This window comes from Haliotis rufescens, unplaced genomic scaffold (genome assembly GCF_023055435.1).
Source record: "Haliotis rufescens isolate VD_foot unplaced genomic scaffold, xgHalRufe1.0.p SCAF_18, whole genome shotgun sequence".
NCBI lineage: Eukaryota > Metazoa > Mollusca > Gastropoda > Lepetellida > Haliotidae > Haliotis > Haliotis rufescens.
This window is the reverse complement of record NW_025963868.1, coordinates 32,245,155-32,270,807: the sequence shown is the minus strand read 5'-3', so window position 1 is coordinate 32,270,807 and position 25,653 is coordinate 32,245,155. Positions and strand designations below refer to the sequence as shown.

General features: G+C 40.8%; 1 protein-coding gene across 1 annotated transcript; it reads left to right on the top strand.

Annotated features, from left to right (window-relative positions):
* Window positions 1-31: 31 nt before the first annotated feature.
* On the top strand, window positions 32-24,789 carry LOC125381463 (leucine-rich repeat extensin-like protein 3). The gene is made up of 2 exons (XM_048398016.1): window positions 32-498; window positions 23,370-24,789. The coding sequence occupies exons 1-2, from the start codon at window positions 32-34 to the stop codon at window positions 24,787-24,789; spliced, it is 1,887 nt and encodes a 628-aa protein (XP_048253973.1).
* The last annotated feature ends 864 nt before the right edge of the window (window positions 24,790-25,653 follow it).

Sequence of the window (25,653 nt, the reverse complement as noted above, 5' to 3'; positions counted from 1 at the left end):
GTTTACAGTTTGGATGGTGGGATCCAGCTACATGGCCAGGGCACGGCAGTACTTGCTCCTGAAGGGCACCAGTCCGAACCAACCGAGGATGCTATGGCTGGCACGAGGGGGGATGAGGTGGAAGGAGCTGGACACCATTCTGGATGCACAGGTCAAGGCGACACGGCGCAGCCCCAGAGCCCTCATCATTCACCTGGGCTCCAACGACCTGTGCTCGGTCAAGGGCAGCCAACTCTACCTTGACATGGTGGCATCAATCCTTCGGATACAACTCCAGCTTCCTGACACCAGGATCATCGTATCCTCAATGCTGCCCAGGCGCTACTGGCACGATGCCAGGGACCCACTAAAGATCGAGGGGATGCGGAAGAATACCAACCGCCGACTGGCCAACCGAGTCAAAGAGCTCGGCGGTACAATGGTGCCACATCCCCAGATCCTGGCATCAGACAAGACATGGTACGCCTGGGAGGGCGTCCACCTCAGCGACAAAGGACTGTGTGTGTTTACGGACAATTTATTGCATGCCCTGGCGCTCGTTTTGCGCCAGTAAGGATATTATCTCCACAGGTTAGTGTTTCCTTTCAGTACATAGGCAAGCCGGGCAACAATGCTATCTCCGCGTATCGAGTGGCCGTGGGTGTGGGGTAGCACTCGGGTGCTTTGTGGCGGGGTTCTTGTGGGCTACACTGCTAGTAACAAATTAACTTGCTTCCAAATTAATACTCGTGCTTAAGGCTACCTGCTTTTCAGCGGGAACCTTTCCGGGGTTACCTGCTTCTCAGTGGGAACCTTGTCTTTCCCGACTTTTCAGCCGGGGAATCGTAAAATAACATACGTTGGGGCAAACAATTGCCACGTATATGGGCCCGGCGGCGGAAGTCGTCTTGTCAAGCGGTAGCTGACAGTTGGGTCCGCGGCGGGGGGCCGCACAATGGTTTTGCTAATGGGGCCGGGCAGTGTGATCTGCTTTGGCCGGCTACCTGGGGCCGGGCAGCGGCAGTCTGACTTAGGCCAGCAGCGTGGAGCTGCTTTTGGCAGCGTGGGAGTTGCCAAGCAATGGTAGCGGTTAAATATGCTACCGTGGGGGCCGGACAGCGGTAGCAGTCCCAGGCCAGCAGCGCTAGCTGCTATCGCCGTCGGCCACGCGCGTGGCCATGGCAACGGTAGCATTTTGGTATACACAATTAGCAGCTAAGTAGCCCTCTAGTACCTGCACACCCTCGGCCATTTAACCCAACCTCATCTTCTGTTTTTATTATAGGCACGGGCAACCACGGCGCGGTGGCCCGTGCCTCTCCTTGGCATATCGCGGGATAATTACATTTAGTACTAACGACTAAATGACTTTATCGCGCGTATCCAAACCATGGGCTAATTACGTCTGTAACCCAACCACCCCTCGTAACCCAATCACCCCGGGCCACCACTGGGCACCGTGCCCGGGGAATAATCCCGCGCAAGCATCATCCCCTCTTTGTTAGTCGGTCATTCGCGACCAACCCTCCACCAGTACACACACACGTGTGTCACTGTCTAGAAACGCTTTCCCACCCACCCACCCACTCAGCTTGCCACTCCCTTTTCTTTCCTTTTCAGCCTGACGTGTCCTCTTCACCTGGAATGCTAATCACTTCTTTTTCAGCGTTTATTCTATTACAGGTACCAGCAGAGCGGATTGTATATATGTAAATAAACCTGTACATATGTAAAATAGGTTTTCAGAGCGCTTGTATATATGTACATACTTTTAAATGATTCTGATATATGTAAATAAACATGACTGCCTAATAGCTGTATATATGTATATATGCAATACCTGTCTCAACAATAAACTATGTCGAGGTGTGCGGGGTTCTTGTGGGCTACACTGCTAGTAACAAATTAACTTGCTTCCAAATTAATACTCGTGCTTAAGGCTACCTGCTTTTCAGCGGGAACCTTTCCGGGGTTACCTGCTTCTCAGTGGGAACCTTGTCTTTCCCGACTTTTCAGCCGGGGAATCGTAAAATAACATACGTTGGGGCAAACAATTGCCACGTATATGGGCCCGGCGGCGGAAGTCGTCTTGTCAAGCGGTAGCTGACAGTTGGGTCCGCGGCGGGGGGCCGCACAATGGTTTTGCTAATGGGGCCGGGCAGTGTGATCTGCTTTGGCCGGCTACCTGGGGCCGGGCAGCGGCAGTCTGACTTAGGCCAGCAGCGTGGAGCTGCTTTTGGCAGCGTGGGAGTTGCCAAGCAATGGTAGCGGTTAAATATGCTACCGTGGGGGCCGGACAGCGGTAGCAGTCCCAGGCCAGCAGCGCTAGCTGCAATCGCCGTCGGCCACGCGCGTGGCCATGGCAACGGTAGCATTTTGGTATACACAATTAGCAGCTAAGTAGCCCACTAGTACCTGCACACCCTCGGCCATTTAACCCAACCTCATCCTCTGTTTTTATTATAGGCACGGGCACCCACGGCGCGGTGGCCCGTGCCTCTCCTTGGCATATCGCGGGATAATTGTGTATGCTATTGCTACATGATTGGTTATGACACGGAAACGTCATGATAAAGCAATTAGAAATTGACATTTGATTATATAAGATATCTACGCGATAAAACATAAAACATTGTTCTATCATGACGTCATTTTTTGAGATTCAAACATGCACTCGCAACTTGAGGACGTCGTAAATTTGACGTTATTTTTGAGAGGGAAGTGTCTAGTGAGTTGTTTCAAAAGGTGGAGCTGGTGAAGGTAGATAAAAGCAATGCCCAAACAATCGCATCCGAAAGTGAGGGCGATATGACAATCGGTATTGGGAGAAAAGGTACAGATAATCGACGAGCAATTGTGAGAATATGCGGGAAGGACCAAATTCAAACCCTCCTGTTCATAAAATGGATTTATCTGGCATTGCCGTGGTCGAATTCTATTTAGGGAGTCATCATTATTTAAGAAGGGGGAAATATTTTAAAAGCATTCATTTTTTTCTAATTTAACACCCTTAAAGAGGCTGTACATAATGTTGATATCTCATATAAGAAATATACGAGTCGTGGTCATTGTTTATCATACAATAAACAACTCCCACTCGTCGTTTGTTTCGTAATTACATGACCATATACACTGGCATCATATCTCATGTTTATCAGTTAACAAAAGCGACATAAGCCTTCCCATAACGATTCCGACAACACCAGGAGCATGTGTCATGATTCAACATAAAAAATGATGACTCTTGGTGCTCGCAAAAAGGCGAGCTCATCCCGATCCACGAGTGGCACCCGCCACAAACACATGCAAAGGCAAGCCAATTGTTCACCTGAAAAGGTACGGGAACACACGGTAGAAGCCAAAATAGAGACATCATTTTGGTCATTGATACGTCAAACCTAGAAATGCCGTCTACACATCTAACACAAAGCCCAAGCCAGGAACCGAATCCTTTAAAACCACCCAAACAACCCCCTGAGCACGACTCTAGCCGAAATTCAAAGTTCTGTTAATTACATACATTTTCCCCTAACCTAAAGTAATCTATACTAGTTCTGAAGTAAATCGTATTTACCCCTATTAATCCTCTTATGTCATTTATTGCCGATAAACAGAATATGCACACTTTCTGAAAGTAATGTGTGATAAGTCACGCACCAAACCTATACTCTCAATATACATGTTGCTCTTACTTAAAAAAAAATATTGGGTTAACATGATACTTTTATTAAAGTGCCATGATTTCCTGCTGTGCCATCATTCTAATTTGAAATAATGACAAAAATAGTTATCACTCATCTTTCAATATTTTTCAAGGTTGGGTTAATCAGAAAGATATTTGAATATATACAACAGCTATACTTACTTATCTTTATACTTAAAAGCATCAGGTTTGTCTTGCATACAGACCCCGAAACAAATATGTCCAATACAGCTCAATACTTGGCAAAATGAAGAAAGTCTCTTGGCTCCTTTTTATTATATTTTATAACTACTGTTTAACAACTGTTTTTTTCTGTAAAATATGTTCATTTCAGAGATTAGATGTTATTCTAGCATCAGGTCTGTGGTACGTTCATTGTATCAGTGTTGACATTAAAACGATATTTACATATATAAGTACATACAGAAGAAATGCTTAGCATTTATCTTTTTAGGAAGAGTGTAGGACTTGCTTAATACATGTATATGTGGACATATATCTATGGATATTTGGATGAATATAGATATACCTCCTTATAGATAGTGTCCGTAGATGATTGTAGAACGTGCCTGAAGAAAATGGAATAATTATGTGAGTAATTGGGTTAATACAACGTTTACCAATATTCAGCCATACTGCGATATTGGTTTCCAACATACAAGACGGACCATGAAATTATGACTTAAATTTGGACCTGGCTTTCTGGTGTGATGTAACACCCCAGAATCTCCTGAAGAAAAAGAGCTAAACGCACGAATAAAGATCCCCAGATGAAACTGATGTATACATCTGGACATATATTTGCGTAGTATTACTACGTTAATTCATCAGTATATATATATGTATTTTGCGCAAAAGGATATTGCAGGAGCGACGCTGACATGCGCATATAACCTATTCACCAGTGCTTTTTCATTTGTCTTTTGATATATACATGTATCGATGTGAACATGGAGAGTCTGTCTGAAGAAATATAGACATGCATGGGATCTTTTGGATAGTTGTACTTCACGGTAAGACTAAGGCTTAGTTTCTGAAAATATAATATTTTGATTAAAATGAGAAACTATATTTAAATTTAAAAGGAGCCCTAGTGGGATGGAAATTTCAGCCTGAACCTGAACATCTAGGCTTGTTTCATTTTGGGCTATAGCATTACAGTGAGGCCTTGGCGGAAGGGAAAATAATATGGTTCAGGGACTGTGAGACAAATTTCTTCACGGTTTGTATCACAGTCGTGATCTTTAGAGCAACGAAATGTGAGCCATCTGAGACAGCGACTCGACAACTGTTTGCATCCATCAGATACCAATCATTACTGTCACTACTCTTTCCAAACGAAAAAGGGGCGGTCGGGTAGCTTAGTGGTTTGCTCGACACGCCTAAGACCCGGGTTCAAATCCTGACATGGGTACAATGTGTGAAGCCCATTTCTGGTGTCCCCCACCGTGATATTGCTGTAATATTGCTTAAAGCGGCATAAAACCAAACTCACTCACGCTTACTCCAAACGAAAAACAATTGCGAAAAGTGTATAGAGTATATTTTTAATCCTTCTAATTTACTATTTAGATACATGTTTTTATTTTAAAGTAATCATATGTATCTCATGTTAAAAAATGTATTATTAGTATCTGTGATGCTGGTACCGTTTTGTCGCGATTGTGTAGCTTTTGTGGAGTTCTTATGAATATCAAATACATGTCTTAAAATATGGACTTGTAAAAGAGCTCATCATTGAACCATATGCAGTCTTACCCATTTAATTGGCATGTATGGATATATTGTCTATCTACTTATACACATTTATTATGGACATATGCAGAATGTAATTGTACCGTATCATTAAAAACATTACCCATGAAGATCAGGTACGAAGGCGAATAACATAATGGTCAGGCATGCTGATTTGGTTGATGCATGTCATCGTATCCCAATTGCGTAGATCAATGCTCTCTATGTCCAAAACCTGGATTGTCTGGCACAGACTGGATTATTTACAAACAACCGTCGTATAGCTGGTATATTCCTGAGTGCGGCGTTTAACAAGAAACAATCAAACAAAAACTATTATTAAACACCTTCAAACAATTAGAAATTAAACTTGTATTTTCTATATATTTAGTTTTATTTATAAAATAATAGCATCCATAATTTAATCATTGCCTTGATTTCTTGTCAGTTATTAAATGCACATGTTCAAACCCCTAAACTTTGAATATTTGATTTTTCACAAATGGTTACGTTAGTGAGCTGTCTCAATCTCTGGTTACCTACTCACACGAACAGATTAAAATAATTTGTTTGTAATGTCATATTTCAGTTTATTTGATTCAAAATTGCGAAATTAATAATTAATTTATCACAATGTAGAACCTATTTGTTTATATCACTATCTGATGTTAAGGTTTTATGCAGAAATTATAATGAATTCAAAATGTAGAAGGATACACAATTTGCCATTATTTGCAATGCAACCTTTAAACTATACAAATTATAATATAAAGATTAAAATGCCTGTAACGGGCAGTGTTTAAGAAAGAAATATTAGTTGATTAGTCCCAATTTTCAGATAAACGCTTCAGTAGTATTATTGTATATCCCCTGATAGATGTTTACAATGTAGTTCTCATAGTTTGTGGATAATTTAAAAATCAACATAGAAAATATATATATATGCTTTCTATCTCTTCATTGTGCCCTTGTCCGTGAGCCCTTGCTCTATTCAGCAAACAGCCCAAACCCGAAACTCCACAACTTATCCGATTACACTGACCCAGGCTGGCCCGAGCGGGATTTTCCTTACACGTCAGTTCTCCATGCGATACTGACACTCTTGTACGTCTCCAAGACCATAGATAATAAATTTAAAGGAATCCAGCTCAAGTCCAGAACGATTGCCTCCATTCTATCCATGAAAGTAAATATTAATTAAAAATATTGTTTTGGGCTCCTTTAGATTATATTTTGTAGATACATATTTTTAACTGCGAAAATTGTACTGACCCAGGTACTGTCCCTATTGAAGCTAAACTCGAATAAGAATGTCGAACTGTCGTCCATTGTTCGATGTCAATGCATCGATGACAAGTGAGGATATCCTATAGTAATCGGTGATGCCGCAGTACACTATAATACAAATAATAATCAAGTTGACTAGTATGTACATTACTACAGTGAACATGTACATGATCATGCCCTTCGTAATATCAAATACTAATAAAGTATTGTGTGATGAATTTAACTGGTTTAGTGGTAACATGTGATAATAATATTCCATCAATTTCTTTCCTGGTTGGTTTATCCATGTCTACAAAATAAAAATAAAACAATTAAAAAGGAGCACAGAACAATTGTTAATTTCAGGCTAGAGCTGTGGAAATCTAGACTTTCCCAATCATGGTCACAGCTCATACCACACAATAACAAGTCAAGTTTGCCACCCGCCGGAGCTCCTAGATTTTGGTTATAGCATCTAACATGGCAAACTCTGCTCTTAAGTAAACAAGAACCTAATCAGTGACGAGTCTCTTATCATCCCTATTTGACTGCTTATAAAAATCTGATATCTCTTCTCACAGCTGGTTAATATATATTTCTCCTGAATATTCAAAACAGAGTGAGTGAGTTGGTACTACATATGTATACGGTTCTATTTTAAATGACTGCAGTGCTCCGTTATGAAAACACATTGTTTAAACGCCGCTCTCGGCAATATTCCAGTGATATATGACGGCGGTCTGTTGTATAAGAAATAAATGTGAACTGAATCTTGAATCTTGAAAGTTGTAACTTTTCCGCAAATAAGTATCACATGCAGTATACAGTATATCAACTGCAATATAATGTATACAACATGCAGTATACAGTGTGTTGCGAGCTCTGCGCTGGGCTGGAACACACATTTCAAAACCCCTCTCCCTTTGGCAAACACCTCATGGGGATGTAACGAGGTCACAGGTCGGGCTTGCACTCGTCAGTTGTCTGATACGGTCAAGAGTAAGATCTTCCGGATTAGAGGTATGTGGATTGTTGATGAGGTACTACGTGTTTGGAACTGGGAGTTGAACACAAAGCACTTATAGAGAAGAGCTCACAATAAAACGTTATGGACTCGCGGACGGACTTGTGTTTTCAAGTCAAGACTTACATGTATCAGGTTGAACTTCAACGACAGATATAACTTGGTTACCGCTTCCTAACTGTAACATAACTGAACTTGATGCCTTTTATACACATTTGTGATGGGGCGACAATGCGACAACGAGACATATTTTGAACTTGAAAATGTCGCGTTACGGCATCGTCGCTCTTTAGTAAAATAAAGTATTCAAAGAGTATTCAAAGAGTGACAATGCGACAACGCCAGAATGCAACAAATTGGCAAAATGTCTCGTTGTCGAATTGCCGCGCTTTGGTTAATTTTGACACGTTTTGCTTGTTTTTGTAAGGGAGTCAATGCGAAAATGCGACCATACTACAACATGACAATGATAGTGATCCGTGCAAATAGTGTGTGAGCTATGAAATAGATGTCTAACATGCAAATTAAAAGATAAAGTGTAAATATGCGCTATTGCAGCTTCTGATTTCATAGATCTTCAAGAAGGATTATCAATAATGGGATGGGTGATGAGTTCAACTGCATGCCGAGACTAACAATACATTTTGTCAACATATTGTTAATACTCGTCCATGTTTCTGACGGACAATATTATTTACATTCTCGGTAATAGTTAGGACGGGAATGATTATGTGTTTCCGTACTTTGTTCAGGTGAACTATTGCCTTGTCCTTGCATGTGTTTGTGACGGGTGCCACGTGTGTGGCAGGATACGCTCGCCTTTTCGCGAACACCCGTTGGATGGCCTGAACCACTTCGGATTTTTATCCCATATCAGTCTGATACGCCGTGATATAACTGAAATACTGTTGAAAGTTGTGTTTAATGCGATCACCGTAGTGTGCTACTGCAACTGTCCAAATTTTGTGTGGTGATGTTATGTAATATGTAAAAGAAAGCATATTCAATTATCCAACTGATTTGATTAGAATATACTTGCGTCAGTGTATTCTATTAACGCCCAAAACCGTATTTGTTAAACACATATAATAACAGATCACACACACATGGTGCCTTGACTTACTACTAGCTTTAATAGGTCATCCCGGAATAAAATAGTTCCCCCAAAAGGAAAGAACATCTGTTTTAGTTTGTGTACAAGAAATGTATTCCAAATAATATCCTCATTAGATGAGAAGGTCTGTTAAGAACTACCTCAGTAAGTCAATCACAATGACAGAGCGTCGTAATACATTTACATCAAGCACAAGGCGTCAACATGGCCGACACGATAAACGTGAAGGGAGATATTTCCGAAGTTGTTAATTAACCTGTGGCTATTTCAAGCATTAGTCATCACTGATGAATTGGCCGATCATTGAAAGGTGATTGTAAAGATGTGTCAAATAGATACTAAGGTAAGTTCATAGATTCATGTAGATTGTCACTACGATAGTTTGGAATTTTGTTTTCGTTTTTTTTTCTGGGATGGGTTGTAGGGAGGCTATCCTTGAATGGGCATGCAACCAAACTTTCTGACTTATCACAGAGTAAGCCAAGACGCTTAGTTCAAAATTAAAGGTCTAAATGATGAGAAACAACGCTTCTGTATGAATTTGTGCTAGGGAATTTCCAGGGTGTTCCAAAGGAATGTGAAAGTAGTCAGTGTTTACGTCATTTCAAGAATACAGTCACGTGAAAAGCGTCAAGTGACCGACCTCTCGTCCGTATATCGTGTAAACTTCACATTAAAAAAATAGTTACTGTTATAAGCAAATAAAACCTTACATATGCTAAAACTGACTAATCAGCAAATCTCGCTGCACTGCGCGCGACAGATACCAGAGCAAGGCATGCCAGAAATATGAAATCTAATGCTTCTGAAAGGACCAGCGCCGACTGGCCGTTAACAGTTGTTCAAGGCCGAGCAAAAAAGCATCGTTTTTCCGTTCATTTTACGGACCTCCTCCGTGGTCTAGTGGTAGAGCGCCCGCCCGGAAAGCGGAAGGTCCGATCCCCGGCCGCGTCATACCAAAAGACGTTGTTGTTACCCTGTCTGGCGCCCGGCATTAAGGGGCTAAAACAAGGACTGGTCGGTTCGGAGTCAGTATACTGTGTCTGAGTGGGGTATTCATGCTAAACTGCGGCATGGTATCTCAGTGGGCTAGCACTATAAATTGACATCAGTCGGGACTGGTACAAGCAACCACACACGCACACACGTGCATTCACGTCGCTATATAAGTGCAATAATCTTGGACGCGACGTTAAACGCCATTTCACCTCAACTCACCGTCCATTTTACGCTTGAAAATCTCGACGCTTTTCCGGACACATTATGGACGCTCACCAGTTAATGAATTTGAATGAATTTTTAGTCGTTTTTATCGTCCAATGACAATATACGGAAAAAAACGATGTTTTCGTGTTTGCAGTGTGATTGGTCCACGATACAGTACTTTGGATCCTGCCCCAGAGGGAAAATAATTTATAAGCGGGTAAATAGATACCAATACGCGGTTTGTTTGTAGACTGTCATAGTAAAATATATTACAAAGCTGTAAGGATAGCATTGGCCTCAGCAGTGAAAATTGAGCTATTGTCTGGCATTCAAGATGATATAATTTTTGATCCAACGACAGTGGCACTTGCAACTTTGCCAATATCCTTGGACGCATCAGTAAAGACTGAACGGTGAGTGCCGTATTTATATCTTAATTGTATTATTTCCTGTTGATGATCTGGTTGATTTGCGTCAGATTTGATAAAACGTGTGAGGGAAAAGTCTACTTCTCTCACCAACTGCCAGGGAGGAGTAGACAAAGCCTGTAAGGAGAGGCTGTCAACAGGACATAGTCTTATTCTTTGATGGTGGATTGAATGTTGTGTACTTGCAAGCCCCAAGGATACACAGTGGTGTCATAGTCCAATTTAGAAGGTATAAATTTGTAAAGTAGGGTTGTCTGATCCCCTCCCCTCTCTTAAACCATGCTGTATAATAAGCTTGCTGGTTATTAATATTGATTGATTCTAAACGAACAAAATGGTCAATAGTTCATTAATTTTTTTGGGAAACCCAATTGAATATTAGCAATAATATCAATGGATTCGAAAAAAACATTCTAGTCGATTAATGAGTTCCATGGTTTTACAAACGCAGCTAGTTAACGCTGGTTGGTTTGTTGTTTAACGCCGCACTAAGCAATATTCCAGCTATATGATGGCGGTATGTAAATAATCGAGTCTGGACTAGACAATCCAGTGATTAATATCATGAGCATCGATCCACGCAATTTGGATCGATGACTTGCATCAAGCAAGTCAGTGAGCCTGACCACCCGATCCCGTTAGTCGCCTTTTACGACAAGCATAGTCACCTTTATCGCAAGCATGGGTTGCTGAAGACCTATTCTATCCTAGAAAATGTTAGTTAACCAAATGGGTTGATAGTTAGATGGATCGGTATGGTTTTGATATAACAAAGGCATTATGCCACGAAGGACGAAAAGTACTGTTGTCCAAATATTATAGAAATACTAAATATTGATATTAGAGATAAATGAAGCAAAATGTACGGAATAAAGAACAAATGATACAGTGGACATGTAGCCAGATTTACAATAAGTTAAACATGTTGATTGGATACTAATGAATTGGTTGAGCAAGCTGATTGGCTACTAATTAAAAAGTCTGCTGCTTGACTAGATCTTCAGAGGCAGATGGGATGCAATACTCTTTATCTCTGTCGATGAACGTTTGTGACGACGGATTTCTATGGGTTCTGAGAGTTTTCTTTCTGTGAAGTCCTGATGTCTGGTCGAGAGTATTTGGACAAAACAAAAACAGACAGCTAATCAGCCCTCTCGGACCACCAGCAAACGTTCACCAGCCATCGAATCTAGTTTGACAAAGTCCAAGTCCTCTCGACTAAAGGATGCTTTGGTGTTTACCTGGCATATATTCCAAATTAGTTCTCAGTGAGGCTACTGTGTCCTAATTATTTTACATTCTTCCTTATCATCCTTACAACATTCAAACTTGAAACATGTAACAACATTAATATGTTCTAAGTCACTCAGTATTTTCACTTTGATTTTCACGTGTTTTAAGGTCTAGAAAACCGTCTGCTCTCCCACAGGTGTAAGAAATTTACCTCGTTCTGTCATGTTGAATAACTTGGTATTTTCTCGTGGTTGCGTCGACATTCTAGCTCTCCTTTGTGAGTGTTCTTGAAGGTCTGAAAGGAAAACACGGGTGCTGATTTAAATCAGAGCAGAAAAAGTTTGATCAGACAAGACAATCCAGTTATTGTCATTGGGTACAATGATCGACACTGTCTGGTTTGATGCCATGCAACAGAGTAGTGAGTGAGTGAGTGAGTGAGTGAGTATAGTTTTACGCAGCTTTTAACAATATTCCAGAAATATCACGTCGGGCGACACCAGAAATGGGCTTCACACACTGTACCCATGTGGGGAATCGAACCCGGGACTTTGGCTAGGCTACCCAACCGCCCCTGCAACAGACGAAGTTTCGTCTACTCGATCCAATATGCTGCCATTTTCAACCAGCATATGTAACTGGGAAACTATATTTTAACCCGGAATCTCGTAAATGGCTGTAAATTCATACGCTGTTTCCAAAGTACCTGCGTTGAGTAAACACTTGCAGTAAACAGCGAGTATTTAAGAATGACATAATAAGATAAGGGGAATATTACCCTCGTGTGTTTGTGTATTATAAATACCATATATTAGGAATAAATAATATGCATTATGCACGCGAAACGTTCGTATAATACATTGGTTATTCCTTAAATAGTATATATTTGATACCGAATCATATGAAGTTAACAACATCTATTCATGTGAAGATATCGAAATATCCATTCCAAATTAATGTGTGATGTTATTAATATCTTCTGATATTATGCCCAGTCATGAAATAATTTTGCTTGTTAAAGTATACCTTTTGTAAAACATTAGCACAAAACATATGCAGACGAACGTAATGTGCAGATAAATTCATAGTATGCACACACCATAGGGGACACACTTCGTTTCACCACTTCGAGACTTTACACATCTACTTCCTGGTTGACACTCGGAACTGAGAGCCTGTGAAATGAAAGAATTTTAAGCTGTAAAATCTAGACTGGTTAGTTTGAGTGCGTGTTCATTTTCTGATGTTGCACATCAGTACTTGTGCCATAATCTAAAAAAACCCACAGCACAATGAAGTGCAGAGATAGCGGATTCACTGATTTTGTTGAAACTAAAAATAGTATCGTTATTTAAATTACGTCTCATGTTGATAAGAGCAGTGTGGGGCAGTTTTAATGTCTCAGCCTAAAGTTTCTTTTGTAGTTGATACAGCATAATTAATAAATGCTACTGAGCTTATGATGAGACTTGGGAACTTAAGTCCACCAGCAGAAACAAAGACCCAGTTCAAATAAATATAACACGTCAACACCAGAGAGCAAATATCCTCGACTTTCCGCCCAAACGGATTCAATTGGGCGCTTAAGGCAAAATAGCTTTGAAACCTGTATGACAGGATCACTGAAAATCAGTCATGACGCCACATGGTCGCCCTTCTCTATGACACAAACAGCCGAACAACTAGACTTAAAGGGAGAGGTGAGTATTGGACAAATGAAGCCTTCAATCCTTGTTTTGTCTTTCCCAATAAGTTGTACTTTCAAGAAACTACAGTTTCTGTAAACCAAATAAATAATTTCAGCGTTTCTGAAAGATATGAGGCTTTGTTTGCATTTCATCGAACCTGCAGCAGCTAACATACCTGAAAATCATATTTCATCAAAGTATTTTCATTTAGAAATTATCTTCAAATATATTAAGTCTTTGATAATAAACTGAACAACAAAAGTTCCTGTGACATTGAATAAGATTTAATGCAAAGTTGTTTTTTACCAAATCTGAAACCGTTTCGTTTTGCAACGGATAAAAGACTCCCGTAAGTGTTCAAATGGTTTAATTTGCAATACTGACTTCAGAAAATGCGTGATTTCATAAAAAAAACATGAACATGCCAAAATGTCAATTTACAAATCAATAGCGTGTGTGTCCACCTCTGGTTGCGATGCAAGAAACACATCTTCGTCTCATGCGTCGCACAAAGTCCTGTGGGATATCTGTCCATATCTGCTGGAGCATGTTTCAAAGTTCCTGGAGGAACACGTCAAAGGCGCCGATCCATCTCATTCCACATGTGCTCGATTGGTGAGAGATCAGGGGAGCGAGCCGGACAAGGGATGACATTCACGTTGTTTTGTTGAAGAGAATCCTGAACAAGTCGAACAATATAAGGCCGAGCGTTGTCATTAGGATAGGTAATGCCTGGGCCATGACGACGCAAACACGGTAGAACAACTGGGCTGATGATCTCGTTGCGGTAGCGCTGTCCATTGATATTTCTCTCTACCACTATCAAACGGGTCCCCTGTCTTGCTGTAATCCCACCCCATACCATAACGCTGCCGCCCCCGAACCGGTCTTTTTCCATGACACAATGATTGACGTAACGTTCACTTTGACGTCGGTTCATTCGAATCCGTCCATCACTGTGGCTGAGGTGAAAACGAGACTCGTCAGTGAATAGAACTTGTCCCCACTGCATGGCCGTCCAACGTAGACGCTGTCTGCACCACTGTAGACGGGCTTGACGGTGGTTTCCTGTCAAGATGGGACGTCTTGCTGGTCTTCTAGCGACAATCCCTGCACATCTGAGGCGGCGACGTACGGTTTGTGAAGATATTCGTCGAAGGCCACGGATGCTTCTTGCAGTCACTGTTGCTGGCTGGAATCGATTTCGTAGGTGTGTTGTTCGAATCGAGTTCTTGTCGATTATTGGTTACGCGTGGCCTGCCACTCCGAGGATGGTATCTGACTGCATTCGTCTGTTGCCAACGTTGCCATAAACACCAAATGGTGTTGTTTCTGTGGACATCCAATTGTCTTGCAACATCACGTTGACTCGATCCTGCTTCAAGCACACCAATGGCTCGCAGCCACTCATTTTCGGACAGGCGTGGCATTTCGTAGTGTTGAATAATTGCGTAATTTTGTTGTTTTTCTGAGTGGTTTGTTTGTCAGCATAATGCTAAACGATGCATATGCAATCCCGTTAACGCACATGTCTTTATACCCATACTTGGGTTGTGAAATGCATGCAGCTTGCATAAAAGTCAACTTTTGCATGGAATGCATGTGTTTTTTTTGTAGGAGTTGCGTTTTTGTGCCTTGATTCCATACATGTACTACAATATTGAAAACCAAACTCTACTTGTTTGAAAAATACACTAAAATATTGGTGTCACAGGAACTTTTGTTGTTCAGTATGTATAACCAAAAGGTGGCAAACACTAACAGTATCATGTGAAAAATACATTGTGTTGCTTTAAGAGACATTGGCATTCTTTGTATAACAAAGTATACAATGTGAAAATATGGACACATAGGCAAACAGGTAATGATTCCCCCATGTCCACATGTGTCCTTGATCTATTAACATTAATTTGAACATGCCCAAAGGGACTGTGTCTTCTTTTCTTTGGAACATCGAACATATATATTGGCTTCAACATGACGGATACCCGTCCACCCCAGCCCCAAATGCATTTGAAGGAAAACATATTCAGGGATCGTTAGGGATGTCACGATACAGGTGTCACACGATACGTTATCGATACAGAAGCCACGGTACGATAAATATCTCCATACTGCATATACGACATTTTATGCAGTGAAATCCACAGATTAGGCTGAGAATTAGAGTGCATAGAGTTGCTCATACAGGTAAAGGAGGACAACTTACAACTGACTTATACCCGTCGATATGACACTGTCTCAAGTTAACTATTCTGTATGAGAAAATAACGTTTTCAGCATGGCCTGTTAATTTAACATGTACAATACAGTACAACCCTCTATCTGCCATATGGGAAAAAAACATACAGCTTTCTACAAAACATAACAAGAAACAAACAAGTTTATGTACTGTATTTAGGCAGGCGGCCAGGAAAAGCTGGTCACTCTTGTTATCGTGTTGGTTTCGTATCCGAAAGGCGACACAGAAAATTGTGAGGAATTTATGAAATAGTTTGTACTCTGTTATCAATAAGGATGATGGTTCAACATGGACAATCATTATAGGGCTAAATGTGAATCAATGGCAAATTATGTGTATCAGGTATCATATAGAGCAAAGTTTGTCGAAGATACTCACAGGAATGAAATGAATCTAAAAAGGAAACCACTAAATCATTAAATTCGATAAAGGCAATCTAGCAATTAGGGGCGGTGATTAACAGGTTAGGCTTTCGGTCGTTATGCTGAAGAGTGAGTGAGTGAGTGAGTTGGGTTAAAGCCGCTTTTAACAGTATTCCAGTTATATCACAACGTGTCAGCTAAATGTGGAAGGAAAGCCCGAAGTGATGCAGGTCTCAGACGTTTACCAATTCGGTGAAACCCACGAGCACGGGTATGGTGCTGACAAACCTATAAACATAATTGGGGCGAACCAGGATTTGAACCCACAATCATATTTTTCTGGCGTGCGAATCGCGGCGCCTTAGACGACTGGGCCACCCGTGCCCCCTTATGCTGAAGATCCTAACATAGGACCATTTCTGTTGTCTACATGTAACATTGTTGTTATTAAGACGACAAAACACACCGGCATGTCTGTAATGCTGAAGAACCCTAGAAACATCATCAGATAGTTTCTAACCAGCGATCACAGGGTTCTGGCACGCCTTATGGATGCAAATGCAAATATTTGCGCCTCAGACATGTAGGCCCTATGACCCAAGGTCAGGGGTCCGCATCTCACTATCTAAAATAGTTTACAGTTTGTCATTTTAAAAATAACAAATTTATGTCCTAACTAAACTTACTAAATTTGGTTTCTTCCGACAACTCCAGTCTCCTTCACTCTGAGAATTGTTTGGTTTATCAGACTGCACATTCTTTGATGCCGAGCAGATCCTGCAAACCAGCGTCTTGGAATCAAATCTTACATGACTACAACTAGAAAGCTGCAAACACTTGTCAAAGCACAGTAAACTACCATATGGCTCGAATTCAGCAAGGGGAAAGTCACATTGCTCTTCTTGTGCACATTTTCTGAATACAGTCATATCTTTCTGCACATCTATGCTGTACATTACGACCCACGTCAAGGTAATACAAAACCAATGCACATGAGACATCATGGTCAACAGCTTGAACTCTTTGATACCAACACTGTCAGTTGCTGTAAAATAAACGTCTGTGTATAGAATGTAAATTTAGTACTATTGTCACAGGCGTTCACGAAACGTAGTGCTAAACAACCTTAAGAAAATTCCCATGATCTGATAACCCGCACTTCGTCACACACACACAGTCCCCTGATCTCCCTTTGCTCACGGATCACCCACTGTCGGTAGTCCCCGGTGATCAATCGGCATCAATATGTCACATGATACCAAATTAAAATTGACTGTTCATACGAACATACATGTATCAATAAAACAAATGTATATACCATTGAGATATGTTGTGGTGTTATCTTCTTGCTATGAATGTGCTCGTCGTGTGCATTGTCAGTCAAATCCCATTGTACACCACATAAGTGAAATGTCAGCTGGAAGATTTAACTCTCCGTCAATATAAACATGAAGTAAAACTAACCATAAGATAGATAGTTAAAGTGAAGTACTTCAAATTGAATGTGCCTTAATGGAAAGAACAGCAATTAATTATTCGTGTAAAAACGATGGCGATGTCAAATATGAATTTTATTTTGTCCCTTGTCATTACATACTATAGATTACAACAAGTATAATGGATAATTCAAGTAAAAAACAGATCTTCATTGTAAAGAGAGTCATTTGCACAAGCAAACTTCAGGACCATATCTACTATTAACTGTCAAGAGTGTATGTTATGCTAAGAAAACTATCACAAAAACATCAGCAGAATCATCATTGCGCACTGCATCTTCGATTATCCAGGGAATCATACCTTCTATTTAGTTTGTTAAATACCCTGGATCCATTTGTCGCTTCAGGTTCGTTTCGGAAGTCGTCTCTCTTATCACTAATATTGAACAGAATTTCTCTCTCCTGAGACCTGATACCTACACATTGCATGAGCCCTCAAGCTGTGTTACGGGGTGTGGAATTTTGACTGATTGGTTAAATTTTAGTCATGTCATATTTTGCACCAAAAATACTACTGTTTCAATACACTACATACGACCAACAAAACGGTAAGGGAACTGTTTAATTGATAGTGAAGGTGTTATGACCATGAATGTTTCTATCATTAATTCCGGTACATGTAGACAAACATCTGGTGACCACGATAGCATGTTGGATGACAGCTTGTTGGCATACTGTTGATTAACTTGTGCATGGTTCCCCTAGGTGTTGCCTACCATTCCGTCTGAAGAGGTACCCCAAACTGGGCCACGTTGGTGGCTAGGTCTCTGGCAAACGATCTCCACCCGATCCTACAGATGCTCTATTAGAAACGTGACAAGAAACCTTGTGGGTCAATACGATGTCCGTATGCCTTCTCGTCGAAAAAAATTGGTGACGTCCTGGGTATGGCATTGACATCTTGCGGCTCTTTCGTCAAGATGTTGTTAGCCAGTCGAATGTCCGTTCACAATAGTTGTCCTGTCAATCGTGATACCGACACCATAACATTACCAACTCAACATCAATCATGGTCAAGATTTGTTGCCCTGGCATACCACTCGCCACTACGTCAGCAACAACGTTTTCTGCAATACGTGAATCGGGGGCAAAACATTTATTCGCAAACATGGTGTAATGCCGTTGGCACACAGCCCATCCCTAGTTTTGCCTAGCCCACCGCAAATCTGTGCTACATTAGAAGTGTAAATTCGCCTTCCTGTTATATGCAACAGGAGTATATTTGAATCTTTAGTGCAATGTCATTGTGATTAGATGTTGCGTTCAGATGCCATAGGTGCTCGTAGAAATGAAATAGGGTTTAACGTCATGGAGTAAATCACTGGATTATCTGGTCCAGACTCGGCTTTTATTTACAGACAGCCGGCATATGGCTGGAATATTGCTAAGTGCGGCGTTAAACAATAACGATTGGCGTAACTTCGTATCCATTTCTCTATATATTTATAATGTTTATTGTCCATCTGCTTTGGCGAAGATTACGGACAGTGCTTTAATGTTCTTCATATGTTCAGGAAATATCTCTTCACCATTGTTATGTGGCATTGTATGTTATTGCTTAACATTAACTGTGTTACAATGTTTTCGTTGAGATTTCGGGGGACGCTCATGCATTGTGTTTGCGCATTGATTAGAAGGACAAAAATGTAATGCCATTGAATCTAAGCTGTCGCCAGCACGCGCATTTTCATCACGTCAAGACAAGCTTTTATGTGAGGGTTGCTTATCATCCCTGATTCCCTGCCTAGTCCATCGCGGAGGCTTGACCACTGTCGCCACTAGGTGAATATATTTTATTATCACAGGCTTTTGCTATCACCACTGTATTTTTGTATTTGATACAGACCATTGCCATTTTATCATTCATTGCATTGAATATTGCATAACAACTCTACTGTTTATTGCTATTGTAATTTATGTGAAGTAAGTTGTATTGATTTGTAAATCTTGTTAATTTTTGTAATTCATTTGTTGCTTATGTACCACTTGTTGGTTTGTTGCTGATTTCACACTAAATTATTTTACGTACAGATGTCTAGATAAGAATAATGTTTCAGTTTGGGAAACGACACGTAACACCAAAACGTAATGTTTTAGGCCTGTATTATTTCTTTATTTCAGGACATGTCATGCCCCCCATCTGTTTTACCCATAAGCTGGTTTCTTTTAACTTTATCAGGGTTATTCCCCAGAGGAATTGGAAGGTTGTTTTTTAAATGGTTCTAGTATAGTAAGGAACAGGTAATGCTCACAATAAATGATTTAATTTGGAAACTAATTGCCAATAAAGTTTCCTATATACACATTTTATCGTTATAGTTTAGTTCAAATAGTGCACACAGATCAAGTATCAAATTATATGCCCAGTACGCTAGTTAAGATTCCATTGTGGGCATAGTCTTTTTTCGATCTTTTTCCGAGCCTGTCCATATTAATCTCATTGTATCTATGTTCACTTTAAATCCCGAGACTCGGACATTAAGTGGAAGTAACTGCATAACAGCAATCAAAGATTGTTTCTGTACCATTTAAGATGCATGTTGGATCATCAGCAAACAGCGGGAGCAAATAATCAATGTTGCTTATTTTTAATCTCTCATATTTCAATTGTAAACATTTCTATAATAACGGATGCCGAGATTTCTACACATAATACAAATACTATACGGAATTAGGGGCCTCCTTGACAATATACTCTAGATATATTAAATAGGTGTGAGCATGTTTGTAGACTGGATTAACAGGTTTTAATCCACTTTCTTCTTGAATTTCCAATTGAAACCATTCTTAACTTTAATGTCATCCCACTTGATCGGTCAACGATAGATCCTAGACTTTGCTGTTGAGCAATGAGCAGGAGGCTAAAGTAACTGAATGGAATTTTATGCAGCCTTCGACAATATTCCAACATATTCCAGAATGAAAAAGGAACGTTGTGTATCAGCGGAAAAAAAGAGTTTCATATAAAGTGGAATAAGTGTTATGTTGAAACATAAAATTTGATCATTCGTCTGATCAATGTTTTGTCACAGCCAATTCAATGACAACACCCATAGCTGGTAACAGGAGATACGCGTTAACAAAAGAGAAGACACGCCCCAATATAGGGGTTGGTAACAGCTCAAATAACAATGTCAATATCGGATGAGACCACCAACTGCGTTGATTCAGGCGAAGCGGAAGTTAGGCTAGCATTACCAGCTGATTCTGGTCCTTTCGTAGGTGTCGTTCCATCTCAGACATGTTTTGTTGGGGTAGGGTCTGGAGAAACAGCCGTCCGTGACATTGCAGTGATATGCTGCCTCATAAAGTCGTGTTTACGGATATTAACATGCTGCAACTTGACATTGCACAAAGATCTCGAACGATGTCGTCCCGGTAGTGAACGCCTAACACATTGTCCTTAAGTTTTGTTCTCCCGTGACTTGAGATGCCACACCTTATCATTACACTTTGACCCAAAAACTGGTTACGTACGGCTCTGCCGCTACTTGACCCAATCGAAGAATAATTTTGTCCGAGCTGTTAATGTTGCAATTTGGTATCGATTCCAACCGAATATTGTTAATTGTCTTGTTGACGTAACGTCATACATGGACGACCGCTCCTTTACAAGTCATTGGTGTTTCCCTGCTTTAGTCAACAACTCCAAATATATTGTGTTTCGATAAACATTCAAATGAATGGTTTGTTGCTAACCTAATTTGTATGAAATACCCTTCCGTTCATATTCTTTGACGTATATATCTTTCGTCTGTATGTTGTTTATTAACAGTTGTGTATTCTTAAATAAAATGACACGACCAATGAGGTCAGCGTTATCCCGCCAGCCCACGTACACACCTATATTGACAAATGTGTTGCTGGTGACATACATTACGTGTGATGCTATGACTATGATTTGTTTCACCTTCTGTTCAACGAACGCCATTACGTATGATTTGTTTCACCTTGTGTTTAATGAACGCCATTACGTATGATTTGTTTCACCTTGTGTTTTAGGAACACCATTTCGTGTGTGTCTTCTTCAAATTCCAATCAAATCTCTAAACTCTGTCAACGTCAGATCTGTACATGTCACTATACTCTAGTTCGACAGGTTCTATGAAGACTAAATGTATTATTACTATTAATGAATAACTTGTCAATATAGGGCTGAACAATTGTCGAGATGACTTTCAATCTGAACTGACTCACACACTCATGCTCCGCTGAATCAGATGTGTCATGACAATACTGCTGAGCGCATAAATCTTGAACAAACAAACAAATGAAAGATCGCGTTTATGTATCATGTACGTGATTAGCCTTGATCCTTTTGTTGGCCTGTGAAAATCCGGGGTAGAATAGGTCCGCAGCAACCCATGCTTGCCGTAAAAGGCGAATATGCTTGTCATAAGAGCGACTAACGGGATCGGGTGGTCAGGCTTGCTGACTTGGTTGATGCATGTCATCGTATCCCAATGGCGTGGATCGATGCTCATGATGTCAATCACTGGATTAAATAGTGATGACACTAAGTGAGCGTATCATGCCTTACCGGTGCAAAACGTCACAAACGCATGAACAGTAAAGTCAACTGTTCAATGGTTTTCTGCTTCTGTCATGCGCAGTTTCTCGTTCCTAGCATCCATTCTGTTCCTCCATTCTCTCTACTGGATGGTAATGCATCTAGATAGCTGGAGGATGATAGACAACATGCGCAAATTCGCAGTCTGTAATCATAGCTGATGCATGAAACTCATGGCCTCATTAATGCACATTTCAGAACATTCCATCACAGATCTTACACTAAATCCTTTATCATTATATCCTGCGATAGACAGGGTTGGATATGTAGTAAACTTGAAACGATACGTCTTGCAGCCTGGAAAATATATAGTGTCCGATCAGGAACATGACTTATATGAATGTAGAACAAATGATAAAAGTACATGTATCTGAATTACATCAAACTCTGAAATTGTATTTATACATAGTATATTCATTTTGTTTGGCCGATTTGAATGCTTATATTTTTAACGTTTATTTAGTGACTCAATATATTTTTTGTCAGATAATGTAAACTCAGTAATGCTTTTCAATGGTAAATAAATAGATAAACTATCAAATTGCATGCATGTCTCATCTCATGAACATATCAGTTTTGTCAGTGTATGAGATAATTATGTTTTTAACAAGCCAGTAACACATTGTCCTCACTGTGGGACCATGGAAAGGCGCATATGTCTTGTAAACTTCACATTAGAAATTATAATATGTTTCTGAATGCCGCAAATCAATTCAGACAAACATCCTCCCTGATAGAAAGTCGGTTCATTTGTCCAGCAAGCTATTACGCATATACATGTGTAAATGCACCACCGGCCAATTATGCATATATATGTGTAAATACACCACCAGCCCATTATGCATATATATGTGTGAATACACCACCAGCCCATTATGCATATACATGTGTAAATAAACCACCAGCCAATTATGCATATACATGTGTAAATAAACCACCAGCCCATTATGCATATACATGTTTAAATACACCACCAGCCCATTATGCACATACATGTGTAAATACACCACCAGCCCATTATGCATATACATGTGTAAATAAACCACCAGCCCATTATGCATATACATGTGTAAATAAACTACCCGCCCAATATGCATATACATGTGTAAATACACCACCAGCCCATTATGCATATACATGTGTAAATAATCCACCGAACAATTATGCATAAACATGTACGTGTTAGCCCGAAAGGCTATACATATTTGAAGATAATGTTTTAAGGAAAATCATTTCCTGAAAGATGTATATTAGCATGATGTCAACGTGGCAGTCCGATACCATTTCTAATTAAGGACATAAAACCATTAATTAATTTTGGCAGAAATTCTGTCCACACCCCTCCTCCAGTTGCTAGACCTGTTGTCTCCACCCTTCCTCCAGATGCTTTATCCACCGTTCCCTTCCCTCCTTCAGGTGTAACATACACTGTCCCTATCCCTCCTCCAGATAATAAACCTGTTGTCTCCACCCTTCCTCCAGATGCTTTATCCACCGTTCCCTTCCCTCCTTCAGACGTAACATACACTGCCCCTATCCCTCCTCCAGATAATAAACCTGTTGTCTCCACCCTTCCTCCAGATGCTTTATCCACCGTTCCCTTCCCTCCTTCAGACGTAACACACACTGTCCCTATCCCTCCTCCAGATAATAAACCTGTTGTCGCCACCCTTCCTCCAGATGCTTTATCCACCGTTCCCTTCCCTCCTTCAGACGTAACATACACTGCCCCTATCCCTCCTCCTGATAATAAACCTGTTGTCTCCACCCTTCATCTAGATGCTTTATCCACCGTTCCCTTCCCTCCTTCAAACGTAACCTACACTGTCCCTATCCCTCCTCCAGATAATAAACCTGTTGTCTCCACCCTTCCTCCAGATGCTTTATCCACCGTTCCCTTCCCTCCTTCAGACGTAACATACACTGCCCCTACCCCTCCTCCAGATAATAAACCTGTTGTCTCCATCCTTCCTCCAGATGCTTTAACCACCGTTCCCTTCCCTCCTTCAAACGTAACCTACACTGCCCCTATCCCTCCTCCAGATAATAAACCTGTTGTCTCCTCTCTTCCTCCAGATGCTTTATCCACCGTTCCCTTCCCTCCTTCAGACGTCACATACACTGCCCCTACCCCTCCTCCAGATAATAAACCTGTTGTCTCCACCCTTCCTCCAGATGCTTTATCCACCGTTCCCTTCCCTCCTTCAGACGTAACCTACACTGTCCCTATCCCTCCTCCAGATAATAAACCTGTTGTCTCCACTCTTCCTCCAGATGCTTTATCCACCGTTCCCTTCCCTCCTTCAGACGTAACATACACTGCCCCTAGCCCTCCTCCAGATAATAAACCTGTTGTCTCCATCCTTCCTCCAGATGCTTTATCCACCGTTCCATTCCCTCCTTCAAACGTAACCTACACTGTCCCTATCCCTCCTCCAGATAATAAACCTGTTGTCTCCACTCTTCCTCCAGATGCTTTATCCACCGTTCCCTTCCCTCCTTCAGACGTAACATACACTGCCCCTACCCCTCCTCCAGATAATAAACCTGTTGTCTCCTCTCTTCCTCCAGATGCTTTATCCACCGTTCCCTTCCCTCCTTCAGGCGTAACATACATTGCCCCTACCCCTCCTCCAGATAATAAACCTGTTGTCTCCTCTCTTCCTCCAGATGCTTTGTCCACCGTTCCCTTCCCTCCTTCAGACGTAACATACACTGTCCCTATCCCTCCCCCAGACGCTTAACCTGACGACTCCACCCTTCTTCCAGATGCTTTATCCATCGTTCCCTTCGAAATTAGGTCCTTGAGATGTAGCATCCACTGTACCCATCCTTCCTCCAGATGATTTATCCACCCTTCCCTCCTTCAGACGTAACATACACTGTCCCAACCCCTCCTCCAGGTAATAAACCTGTTGTCTCCACTCTTCCTCCAGATGATTTATCCACCCTTCCCTCCTTCAGACGTAACATAAACTGTCCCAACCCCTCCTCCAGGTAATAAACCTGTTGTCTCCACTCTTCCTCCAGATGCTTTATCCATCGTTCCCTTTGAAATTACGTCCTTCAGATGTTGCATCCACTGTCCCCACCCCTCCTCCAGATGGTAAATCTGCTGCCCTGGCTTCTGCAAGTGTGGGTTACTAACGAGGGGTCGTTTCTTAATGTATTCATTGTAATTGCAACGTATTCGCTATATTCTCTTTCGCCATTTACCTGTCCGTGATTCAAAGTCGATGTACTTTGTCCTTAAAGATGATGTTTATATCTTACCATCCATAAAAATCTGTTTGTCAGAAAACATTAAAGAACGTTAAACGGAGATTTATCAAGTCATTCTGTATAAATGGCCATGAGGCCAACAGTACAACATGTGTAAAATATGGGACAATATAATGATATGGCGCCACTAACATGATTCTATTTTCTTTCACAATACATTCATATTATTTCTTATTTTAAAGACTTTATCGAGGAAAAAACAGAGCTTAAGTAACTTATCATAATCAACTATGTTCAACATATTTTGGATGATAATAATAATAAATTGGACGATATTTAATATGTAAATGGTTATAAGCCGGACATACCAACACGACATGGAGTTC

Bases quoted from the DNA above. Each gene is read 5' to 3' on its own strand.
- LOC125381463 (XM_048398016.1), top strand. From the start codon at position 32: ATGGCCAGGGCACGGCAGTACTTGCTCCTGAAGGGCACCAGTCCGAAC. The intron at 499-23,369 runs GTGTGTGTTTAC...TAATTTTGGCAG, and splicing joins CACCTCAGCGACAAAGGACT to AAATTCTGTCCACACCCCTC.